The 12,947-nt window shown below is 44.6% G+C and overlaps 1 protein-coding gene across 1 annotated transcript; it reads right to left on the bottom strand.

Moving 5' to 3' along the window:
* Window positions 1-1,106: 1,106 nt before the first annotated feature.
* LOC135703118 (uncharacterized) lies at window positions 1,107-6,536 on the bottom strand. The gene is made up of 2 exons (XM_065224219.1): window positions 5,538-6,536; window positions 1,107-4,952 (listed from the first exon to the last, which is right to left on the bottom strand). Exons 1-2 carry the CDS (start codon window positions 6,534-6,536, stop codon window positions 1,107-1,109), a joined length of 4,845 nt encoding a protein of 1,614 aa, XP_065080291.1.
* Window positions 6,537-12,947: the final 6,411 nt, after the last annotated feature.

Here is a 12,947-nt window from a genome sequence, read left to right as displayed (position 1 = left end):
AGAGTGAGTGATCGCGTATTAGGGTGGCTCTCGCAACATAAATGCAAGCTATAATTTTACGTTTGGCGCGATCATAAGCCGGCCGCCTTGAAACCTGCTGGATTTCAATTCTACCTTCTAACTAATTCCTAATCTAAACTTATCTAAAGAATTCAAATTATTGTATTAATTCACTTGTTTTCTTCTTCTTGCTGCTGATACTGATCATTGATGACTGCTTTCTCGACGACGTGGGACGAACGCCTGCGTCGGGATGCCGTGTGCAATGGAATACCGTTTCATCACGGTCGGTGTAATTCTTCTTCGTGTCGCTTCTGTGGTTCTTGCTGCTGTTCTTCAGTACGTCGACTTGATCGGTACGGATTGCATGTTGGTGCGTTAGTAATGTGCCTTCGGGGTTCGATCGATTCCTTGGACATCAATCGACGGTAGGAGATCCTTCTGGTTGTCCTGCGGTTGTCCTCGATGACGGTGTACACGGGCATCATTCGTCGTTGCCTGGAGCGGAGGCCCTCGTGGCCTCGGCGACCGCTCCCAGCGGCGATGACGATGCCCCAACGGAATTCAGTATGGTACTGATCGCTCTTAATGACTCACGAGGTTGAATCCTGACGGTAGCGGTGAGCTCTTACCGCTTCAAGGGCTGATCCTTTGCTGTAGTGACAGTCGTAGAGTTGGCCAAACTCCATTCTGGACGCTGCAGGTTACTGGACCTCGGGATGCTGTCAGGATTGACCTCGACGAAATGGAAGTGGTTATTTTCAAGCAAGTAAGCAGATGGACCCAGAGACAAACTGGCTACTCCATTGATTGCTTGACTAGGGACTTCACAGAACTTCTTGACTGGACGATCACACATCTACCTTCACCAACGCATGCTTGTACCTCGGAAATAGAACTCAAGTGAACAAGGGCTTGGACTCAAATTCGAAAGTTGGCTCCGTACGGTTGAACGTCCCGGGGGCCCGGGACCGGGGTAGAACAGCGGCTATGAGGTATGAAACTTATATTAACTTTTTGAAATACTGATATAACACAAAACTTAACTGGTTCGCGGAGGCCGCACGGACCTCCGCGGGTGCTTTAGCACCACCGATTGAGAAGCACTAGTGCTCGTCGTTGGTAGATGTTGCGTTATCCCGAATTGGAAGCACGCAAATCTTCGAGATGGCTCTTCGGAAGACCCCATTGCTTGTGCGCACTGCTACTACCCGGATGTTGTCGTCAGAGCCTCGGAATACTTCGGTGACTCGACCAAGATTCCACTTCAGCGGCGGTAACCGCTCATCCATCAGCAAGACCATAGTTCCTACTGTGATATTGTCACGTTGCCTTGTCCATTTCGTGCGATTATGCAGGTCCGAGAGATACAGAGTAGTCCATTTTTTCCACAGCATCTGGACGTAGTTCTGCGATCTTTGCCAGACTGAGAGCCGATTAGCAGAAAGATGCTCTAGGTTCGGCTCAGCGATTGCTGTCAGTGGTCGTTGAACTAGAAAATGACCTGGTGTGAGCGCTTCGAAGTCTCCAGGATCGTTGCTAACTGGAGTGAGGGGTCTGGAGTTCAAAACCGCTTCGATCTGTACGAGTACCGTCTGCATCTCGTCGTAGAGCAGAGTTCTTGTTCCGATGGTTTTCTTGAAGGCGTTCTTGAAGCACTTTACAGCAGCTTCCCATAAACCTCCGAAGTTTGGTGATCTTGCCGGGATGAACTTGAACTCAATTCTCTCCGATGCGGCGTTACTGGCTACTGCGTTCTGGAACTGCTGACGTTCGAACAGCTTCAGCAATTCCCGTAGTTCTCGATTAGCTCCTACAAAGTTCTTGGCGTTGTCGCACATTATCAACGCTGGACGTCCACGACGAGCGGTGAAGCGTTTCAGTGCTGCTAGAAATGCTTCTGTGGTGAGATCAGCGACAAGTTCAATGTGTACTGCCTTGGTGACGAGGCACACGAATACAGAAATATAGCACTTCACGGGAGGACTACGACGTTGTGGATAGGTGACCAGGAACGGGCCGCAGTAATCCACACCCACCTTCATGAATGGTGGTGCTGGAGTTACTCTTTCCGGTGGAAGCTCGGCCATCAACTGTTGTTGACATCGGGGATTGTTTCGAAAGCAGGTGATGCATTCGTGCAGGATTCGTCGTGCAACGTTGCGGATGTTCGTGATCCAAAACCTTTCTCGTGTGCTTGCGATCAGAACTTGTTGCCCGGAGTGAAGCATCTTCAAGTGGTAATGCCGAATTACCAGTGTAGCGAGAGGATGGCGATGGTCGAGTATCATCGGATGCTTCCGACTCTCCGAAACCGGCGCATTCTGCAGCCGTCCGCCAACGCGAACGATGCCCTCATGGATCTGAGGATTCAACGATGATATCCTGGACGAATCTGGAACCTGCACCTCCCGGGACAAACTTGCTATCTCCTGCGGGAAGCATTCCTTTTGCGATAATCGAACCAAGTCCTTGAGTGCGCCTTCATACTCCTGCGTTCCGATGTACCCGAATTTCCTGGAAGTTCGGTTAACTCTCTGGGCATTGTGGCGAAATCGGCGAATCCAGACCACCAGACGAACTAGGCTGAAGAGCGACGAGTGGAGCGAAAAGATTTCGCTCGGTGGAGAAGCTTGTAGCGGCATGGCAACGGTGCTACGTTCTTCAAGAACTGCTGGATCAAGCTGATCAATGGCTACTTCAGCATTCTCGGGCCAGTAACTTCTACTTTGGTGTAACCAGATGGGACCTCTGAACCAACTGTTCTGGTATTCGAGCTGTGTGGCTGATATACCTCTTGAGAGAACGTCGGCTGGGTTCTGTATTCCTGCTACGTGGTTCCACACTCCTCCTTCTGTAAGATGTTGGATCTCGGACACCCTATTTGCAACAAAGGTCTGCCATCGCGATGGAGTGGAAGCAATCCAAAATTTGACAATGTTGGAGTCCGTCCAGAAATACGAGGGAACTGCCAGTTGAGTGCTACGACGCACCTTTTCATATAGATGACAGAGTAACAGAGCGGACGAGAGTTCTAGACGGGGCGTAGACTGCTTGCGTTTCTTCTTTTTCAAATCCTCCAGCGGCGCTACTCTTGACTTCGATATCATTAGCTGGACTCGAACCGATCCATCAGCGTACGTGCATCGAAGATACAAGCAAGCACCGTAAGCGCTATCAGAGGCGTCGCAGAACCCATGCCATTCAATAGATGTGCATTTCTTGCTATACCCAACCCATCTGGGAATGGTAATGGATTCTAGGGCACTGAGATTCCTGCGATACTCCAGCCAAAAGGTTTGCAAGTTTTCAGCGAGCGGCTCGTCCCAACTCACTTGCAGTTTCCATAACGTTTGGATGAAGATTTTGGCTTCAACAACGACAGGTCCTATAAGCCCTAAAGGATCGAATAATTTGGACGCATCGGAGACGACGGTTCTTTTCGTAACGGTTGGGGTGGGATTCCATTTGGGAACGGTGAAGCAGAAGTTATCGGTTGTCGGACTCCAGAAAAGACCCAAAGTTTTGACGGTAGCGGACGATGCAGGCGAATCCATGTCAAATACCGCCCGTTCATCTCGTAGATGTGATGGAAGCTCGCTCAGAACTTCTTCGCTATTCGAATTCCACTTGCGCAAAGTGAATCCAGCTGAATTGGTCAGATTGACCATTTCCTCGACTAACCTTCTTCCTTCCTCAGGATCATCTACCCCAGTGATCATATCGTCAACGTAGAAATCTTTCCGCAGGATGTTCACAGCGATCGGGTGTGTTGATTCTCCATCTTCTGCTAACTGTACCAAGCAACGAGTCGCTAAAAAAGGAGCCGATGCTGTACCGTACGTAACGGTCGTCAGTTGGAAAATCTCGATCGGATCATCCGGGGATTTCCTCCACAGAATCAGGTGCAACTTCTGATCGAGCAGGAACATCTTAATCATCCGGTACATTTTGGCTACGTCTGCTACCATTCCGATGCGATGTAAACGGAACCGTGTGTGAATAGAGATAAGATCATCCTGGACTACAGGGCCAACCATTAACCCATCGTTGAGCGAGAATCCCGATGTAGTTTTGCAGGAAGCATCGAATACAACGCGCAGTTTCGTTGTCGTGCTATCCGGTTTCAACACGGCATGGTGCGGCAGGAAATAGCACGCTGACTCGGACAGATCTTCTTCTCGTACCTTCTTCATGTGGCCCATCGACAAATACTCCTCCATGAACTCGCAATACAGCTCCTTCAACTGCGGATTGGTAACGAATCGCTTCTCCAAGCTTGCAAATCGTTTCTCAGCGCTACGCCTTGAATCTCCCAAGCGTTCAATGATGTGCTCCTTCTTGGGCAGTGACACCACAAAACGGCCATCGTCATCACGAACAGTGGTCTGCTTGAAGATCTCCTCGCATGTAGACTCTTCCACGGAATACGTGCTCTTGACGTGACAACTCTCGAGCTCCCAAAAACGAGTCAGCTGTTCTTGAAGTTCAGTCATTGAACACAGCGTTGTAGACGTTTTGGGAACGGAAGACCTGAAATTGAATACACGCCCGGACACGATCCATCCAAAAACGGAGTTTTGGAAGGTAGGGCCATCCTCGTTTAGCCTGAACCTTCCTTCGCATAACAGATTCATGTAGTGTTCTGCGCCGATTATCATGTCGATATCCAATGTCTGGTAGAAGTTGGGGTCTGCCAACACCATATCCTCGGGAAGATTCCACTGGCTAATTTCGACCTCTTCACTCGGGAGTGGAATAGTCAGCTTCGGGAGGACGTTGAACTGCATCACTTCTTCGTAGTCTGAGATGCTGGCGAAGCGAGGGCTGATCACGCCGCAGACAGCGTTTTTCGATACAAGTCCTGAACCCCCAATACCTTTCACTGACAAATAGTCCGGAAATTGCTTGAGTTTCATCCGTCGACAGAAGTCGGATGTCACGAAGCAATACTGGGAGCATGAATCAAGCAACGCTCTGGCTAGCATTGTGCTTCCCTGGCTATCGCACACACGTACCATAGCGGTTGACAGAAGAACTTGGCGTGTATGTGATCTTGTTTGTGTTGGGAGTGCTACAGTATTTTGTAATGTGTTGGATCGGTCTGTGGCAGGCTGTGGGTTAATGCAATGCGATTGTGTATTGACGATTGGTAGTGAAGTGGATGGTTCGTGTTGGTTTGTGGTTGGTGCTGTTTGCTGTGTTGGAGATCCCGATTGTGCTTGCTGTGTATGTTTTTGATATTCACTTGGGGGTCGTTTTGTCGTCTGTGGAACGGAGGATTTTTGGTAAGCACTGTCCGAATCCGTATGAAGCAGAGAATGATGTTTCCTTCCACACTGACGGCAAAATCCTTTGCTGCAGTTCCTTGCCAAGTGCCCTGATGACAAGCAGTTGATGCACAATCCGTTCTTCCTCACTGCGTCATAACGTTCCGAGATCCTCATCTTCTGGAACCGTTTGCACACGAATGCAGAGTGGAATGATTCGGAGCAAAAGCAACACCTATTAGTGGAGGAGGTCGACGAATGACTCACACCAATCTTCGGTTTCCTGAATTCAACAGGGGTGGGCTTGCACGACCCAACGGATTGAAGTACGGCGCAGTGGTTCTTCAGGAAGTTCACTAGGTCTCTGTAGGTCGGTACTTCCTTCGAGTTATGTGACGTCTCCCAGAGTCGAAGAGTCACAGGGTCGAGCTTCGAACACACCATGTGCACCAGAATGGTACTCCAACCTTCGGTTCTCTCCTCCATTTTCTGCAGCATTTGGAGATTCTTTTCGAAGTCACTGACGATCTGGCTGAGTGATTCGAAACTCTCCTTCCTCATTGGCTCAATTGCGAAAATGGCATCCAAGTACGCTTTCACGATCAGCTTCTTGTTGTGGTACCGATCTTCCAGTGCATTCCAGGCCACCTCGTAGTTTGCAGCAGTAAGCTCAACGGCATTTATTTCTAAAAGCGCGTCTCCAGACAGTGATGAACGAAGGTACGTGAATTTGTCCATGTCAGTGAGATCACGGTTCTGGTGAATCAAGCTCTGGAATGCATCACGATATGAAACCCAATCGCGCAACTTGCCGCAGAATGTCGGCAGTTTAATCTCCGGAAGCTTGACCTTCGAAAGAATGGGTCCAGAAACCGGTATTGATGGTGCAGGATTTGCCGATAACATTTTCTGCCGCCATTTCACTAACGCAGCCTTGGTCTTGCAGTAGCTATTCTCGACGTGCTTCGTAATAGCTTCGCTTTCATCTTCCCTCTTCTTCGACGCACTTTCAAGCCGCAACTGACGATCCTTCGACGCTTCCTTGGAATCTGCTACTTCTTCCTCGTCGACTTCATCGATTATCACGTCTATCTTCTCAAGCACTTCAAAATATTCAATGAATGCACTCTCTAACAGCTGCAAACGAACTTCAACCTCATCTTTATCACGCTCTTCGTTGTACACTTGCACGAAACTGGCTACAGAGTTTATACTGTTCAGTATGCGCTTCTGTCTCTTCAGCAAACTTCTTAAATCACTCGCCATGATTCGGGTATCACTACTGAAATCACTGAGTCACTAGTAAGTACACACTGCACAGGTAAGTTCGTTTGCACTGTCCACTTTCACCACACTTTCCTCTATCGCATTGATCTACACTGCTGACTGCGAATCGACTCGACGTTCCACGCGCCGCGAGACGAACTGACCACCCAAGATTGACTACAGCGAAAGGGAATTCAACCAGCGGAAATCAAGCCAACCAGAACTACCAGCAAAGTCCTAGACCAATTCTGAAGGCGAACGAACCACAGGGACCAGATCCACTAAATCAAAAACACAATGTCGCATGCAACAATTTAGATTTTATTGCAATTAACCTTCACAGAAATTTTGTATTTTTTATTGATGGCACTCGTCATGCATCGAGCCACCACAGACCACACATGCACTGTACTTATCTGACTCCAATTAATATCGATCAGCGCTGCTTTCGTCGTCGATCTCGCTCGTCCGTCGAAGTCCGCTCCGTCTCCGCTTGCCAACAGGAACCACTCTCTATCCACTAGTTCAGCAGCAATCCACCATTCTACATTCACCACCTGTTTTACTATTGGGTACTATACGTGACCCAAAGCACTTGCGCGATGGCGAAATTTCAATTCGCGCTTTTGTCCCGCACTGTACAAAGCAAGTGTCCTTTTTCCGACCGCCCAACGGCGCACTTTACATTCGCGCGAAACGACACCTCGATTGAATCCGGTTCGAAGGACCAATTTATGTTCACGCACATAAAAGCGATGGTAATCGCCGGTGTCTCACGCACTTAGTTTCAACACGTAGTGATATCGTCACTATAAAGCACCTTTAATCGCGGTTAGAGAAAACACTTTATTTTCATAACAATACACGTTTACTTGCCGTCGGCCGATCGCGGGGATGGTTTATTTCCTACTCTTCGCTACTACCTACTCTGCCTGATCATCTGTTTTGCCTGCATGTAGTAGGAACGATACACGACCACCGTTCGACCGTACGCTAAAGCCTTTCCTATTCATTCTACACAGCTGGTTGTATGGTGCACAATAGCGTACGGGAGAGAAAATTGAGAGTGAGTGATCGCGTATTAGGGTGGCTCTCGCAACATAAATGCAAGCTATAATTTTACGTTTGGCGCGATCACATCGGTTAATGTCAATAGATGGTTCTTATTATAATTCGAAACTTTGCTGAAGAAATAAGCGCAAATATATATTTTTAATTTTTACTAACGAGATGTTTAGCTATTGGCTAGTTCAATCCCATTGTTGAAGCATTAGTTGGATATTGAACCCTATTGCAATTATTCAGCTAGAATAGATTTGTCTCTTTTTCTCCAATGCAACACTTTCGTTGCTTATCAACCTTATCAGCTAGAGTAGGTAACGCAGATGAGCCAAAAGGCCTATTGAAATCGTGTTCCTTCGGTTCTATACACACTCTCTCTGATACTGATCGTATAGATATATAAGATAGCCAGAAATCAAACAAGTCAGTCAAAAATATAGCTTCAAATCGAACGCATCTACCGTGTTATTCTTACAAAATAACAGGCGAGCAATAAAAGGTCAAGTGACCGTTTTCAAACCCCCCAGTTTCACCGCGTAGTGTTGGTCGCAAATCCGAACACCCATGGACCCATGAAAATGCTTCGTTTTGAGGTTATCAATGTTTTCCCTACTATATTGCACTCCTGAGCCACTGGGCCAGTTTATTCGTTACCAAAATTTCTGTTCTAAATTGATTAATGCGCGATTTAGTAGAATAGTTGTATACCATATTACATTGTTTTTTTTTTACTTTTTAATTCTACTACTATTGTATCACTTTCACTATTTACTTTCACTATCAGTTTAAAAAAAAATCTATAGCAGATACGTATTTCGTTTACTACTATCAAACTACTTCAATGACTAGACACTGAAGAAGTTTGCAAGTAGTAAACGAAGAACGTATCTGTTTTATTTTTTTAAGTGTATTTCTGTGTTCTGTGAAAAATATATTACCTTACATGACATTAATGAAAGTATCTTAAAAGGATTCAGAAAACATGTTTTCCCAATGATTCGGAAGCAGTAGTCAAAAGAATTGTTAAGATGAAGACGTCTTATTCTTCTTCTTCTTCTTCTTCTTCTTTGCATTTCAAGCTTATTGCATATCGCATATTAGCTTATTGCGTGCTCTCAACTTAGTGTTCTAGATGCAGTTCCACAGTTATTAATTGAGAGCTTTCGATGCCTGTACCATTTTTGCATTGGTATAATTGTGTGGCAAGTCCAATCATACTTCTATGCCCAGGGAAGTCGAGAAATTTTCTACGCCAAAAATTACTAGGACCGGGAATCGGACCCAGCCACCTCCAACATGGTCTTGCTTTGTAGCTGCGCCTTTAGCGACTGAGCTAAGGGAGATGAAGACGTCAAGTCTCTTAAATGTCAGAGTGAAAAGTTGAATTTTGGCGGATTAGCTTCTAACAAGCTCTTTCTGTCAATCGATGGTTCTCATTATAATAATAAACGTTGCTGAAGGCAGCAAGTTTCAGAAATGCTTCGTTTCAAAGTTATTAATTATGCCCAGATATATTATATTTCTGGCCCACTGTGCAATGTTGTCCTGAGCATAAGATATGTCTACAAATTAACTTAGCTATGAATTCTTATGTGAATTGACTTGTTGCATGTTATGTTTTGCATGTAGTCATATTCTAGTCACTACCGGCGTTGCCAGATATACCGATTTATCGGTATTTATACCGATTTCCGAACTAGATACTGATATACAGATAAGGTTCCTCAGAATACCGATTTTTGAGGTGTTATACCGAATTATACCGATTTTTTTTTTAATTTTCAAAATTATTATTGCCAGCCGCGCTCAGACTTTCGGAGACAATTATTGTGTGAGACTTCTATCTTTATGAATATCTCAAATTTTTTGAGTCTTTAAAATTCTAAAAAAAATCATCTTCAAAAATGTCTTATGGATACACTTTCGATTAATATTTCAATTTCCCCACCATTTTTGTCTACCCATGAATCGATAAAAAGTCGATGACTCCTTTTGGTAATTCCAGGGGAATCGGGAAATACGTTTTAAACATTATTTAACTTCCTGGATTTTCTTCCAACTTTCCCCTGGAATTTTCTATTTACGATTCCTCTCGGAAACTTATTTCGACTTCCCTTGGAAGCTTCTTCAGCCTTCGCTCGAGTGATTCTTCCCGGAACTTCAGGGATGCTTCTAGATTTTGATTGCGAATCCACACTAGCTGCAGGAAATTTTAAAAAGTTCTCAAACTTCAGAAAAGTCCAGACTTTTGAGTAAGATAAATTAAAGAATGTTTCAATAATTTCTGTTAAAATTCTAAAACCCGGTCCAGCGAACTCCAGTGAGCTTAAGGAAACATCATAAATATTTTGGATACTTTACAAGTCCAAAGAACTTCTGGAAAATTTAATGGTTTTCAGGACAGTTTCAATATTTTCAGGTTTGAGGTTTAGTTTGAGAGAACTTTAGGAAGCTCCGAGAACCTCAGGACAATCAGATCAGATCAACAAATATCAAAGGAGTTCCGAGAAACTCAGACAATTTCCGAAAACTTCAGCAATGTTCCAAGGGGCTCATGCAAATTAAAGAAACGTAAGGTAAGTTACACGAACATTAGCACATTGTGAAAACATTTTATGGGAAGTTCCATACTTATTAATGGCAGTGTCGGTAACTTTTAAAAATTAGAAAAATCGGGAATAAATGCTGATGTTACAATAAATTCAAGAAAATTGTGAGAACGCCTAAGAAATTTCGTAATCTTCAAGAAAGTTCAGGGAAGTTCCAAGTATTTCAAAGAAGATCAGAGTACTCCAAAACAGCCCGAGGAAATATGGAATATTCCTAAGTACATTTCGGGAATGTTCCAAAAACTTCATGGGCATTGCTGGGACTTCAGGGATGTTTTATGACCATTTAGAAAATTTTCTGGATCATTAGAACATCCCCCAAGAGCTCTTTCTTCCAGAATTAAGTCCTTGTTTCTTTCGACTGTTCCGTTAGCGCTCTGGCTTCCGACTTCCTTCAGATTTTTTTTTCCAATCTACCTTAGGAAGTTTCTGGAAACGTCTCCAGGAAGCTTCTTTCGCCTTCTCCAGGAAGTTCAACTAAACTTCTCACAGAAATTTCTTTCGTCTAGTTCTGGAACATTGTCCAGTTGGTTTTTTTTTTTTTTTTGACTTCTACTGTATGGTTTTTACGAGCTTCTTCTGGCTTCCCCTGGATATGGCTACTTCTGGAATTTATTTCTGATTTCCGAAACTTTTCTGCCTCCCTTTGAATGTGAAATCCGATTTTTTCTGAAATTTTCGCCAGAAGTTTCTCAATTTATGTCTTGGAAGTTCCGCGGATGTTTTTCCGACTTCTCTCAGTACTTTCCTCAAATTTTCTCCAGGAGAGCTTCTTTCTTCTTTCTCTGTATGTTGTTTTCAGCTTCCTCCAGAAGCTAATTCAAACAGTTCCGGAGTTTTCTTCCGATCATAGTCCAAAAGTTAATTTTCGCTTTCAAGAACGGCGAAAATATAAAATTAATTAAAATAGGAAATACCGATACAAAAGTATTTTTTAAAACCCTTGATACCAATAACCTTTAAAACATTGTGGCAACGCTGGTCACTACACCGAGGGAACAAGAAGCATGTTCGAATGTGGCCAATGTGGAGTTGGACACTACAAACGATCTTATTTATAAATCCTCATGTGATGAGTTCTAACTCAAGTCAGATTTTGGCCACTTCCATTGACATGGTCGGATATAGGGGGAGAGGTAGCTCATCGATTCTTCCGGTTCGCCTCCTAGCATCGTGCTATTAGGTACCAGGCGATAATAAGGGTAGTTGATCGATAGCTCGATGACGTCATTTCGTTGGCGTTTGCAATGGGAAATTCTCATAGCAGGCGTTGACGATGGGACGTTGTCGAGTTGTTGAATAGCAACTATCGTGGTAACTCACCGATTACCTGGCGATCTGCCAAATTTGGAAAGACGTCTGCTTTGAATTGTCTCATATAATAATATTCCGCCCACTATATCACAAGAAATTGCGAGTAGCTGAGTGGAATGGAGATAAGTTGAGCATTGGGTACAGGACCAAGTCTCCCCTGGGTGGTGCCAAAAGATGAGCGCAATAGAATCATCAAGTTGCCATAAGGCACGGAATGAGACTATTGCATGGCTGGGTAGTCAAAGTCTTCCATTCGTTAGTCATTTCAGGTGGATTAGAACAGGTTAAGGTTTAAGGTTGGCGTTGGCCAGATTTGGATTTTTCAGATGTAATCCTGGATAGGACCCTGTCATTGAACGTCGCGTGAAAGTGGAACTTAATGAAGGCCTAAGTACTTTTTCGTAGTTTTTAGTTTTCGGATTTGAAAGATCGTCGGTTACAGTGGCCTGCTTACTGAGCAGAAAAAAGCGGTCCCAGGTCCTTACATATCAAAGAGATTTATGGTAAAATCGCTTGTGTATCGTGTATTTTGCGAAACTCGTTGTTGTCGTTGGTTCCGGGTTTGAATGGATACACAAATTTGAGCAACGGTTTTATGTGATATGAGGGGCTCGGTGGCCTTAGAGCAACCGTTTTTGCTTACTGAGCAGAACATCATGAGTCTAATCTCAGGCCCATCCACATTCAAGATTCGTCAATCGTTTTATTTGTTAATATGACTACATGGACAACAGCAACTCGGTGATTAAAAAGGTGCTCGTCTGCTTAGTGGCAAACGTTTTTGCTTACTGAGCAGAAGACCGTGGGTTTAGTCCTAAGCTCCTTCGCGTTATATGATCGTTAGGACATCAATTCAGCTTATCGTTTACCAAAACGAACCCTGCTGCAAACCCAACCCTCTTATCCAACATCCCAGTGATTCCTCGTGGAAGTGCAGAGGTGTTCTCGGCTTCCATCAAAGCGAGTGTCATGTCAACACAATCCTTCCCATTCCTTTCTTGACCTGTGTTCGGGCGCGGCCGGCGCTGGTATTGCCTAATTTAAGATCACCAGTTTTTACACATGGTATTTTCACTAATAGGGGCTGTGGTGGATTATCTCATTTGTTTCAATATATAGAGCTATACTGTCTTGGGCAAAGTTGTTGTACTGAGATAGACCAACAAGCCTGTGTCATTGGATTCAGGGTTTACTTGGGAACTACGCCGTTAGAGGCGCTGCACTTTTATTTTACTTATGACGGGTGCTATAATATATGGATCATAGGACCAACATAGAATATTTCGTGATCCTGGCCAAATAGAAAGTTACTGTCTTCAGCAAAGTTGTTCAAGTGACCAAGTCCTTTCGGGTGGTGGCCATATTAATTTAGAACTCTCTCACTATGTAGCGCTAGTGTGCACATGAGCTTGCTATATAAGCTGTA

Source organism: Ochlerotatus camptorhynchus, unplaced genomic scaffold (genome assembly GCF_037179485.1).
Source record: "Ochlerotatus camptorhynchus isolate MF236.1 unplaced genomic scaffold, CSIRO-AGI_Acam_v1.1 ptg000209l, whole genome shotgun sequence".
NCBI classification, from domain to species: Eukaryota; Metazoa; Arthropoda; class Insecta; order Diptera; family Culicidae; genus Ochlerotatus; species Ochlerotatus camptorhynchus.
Note: the sequence above shows the minus strand (reverse complement) of the source record. Positions and strands in the feature narration are given on the sequence as shown.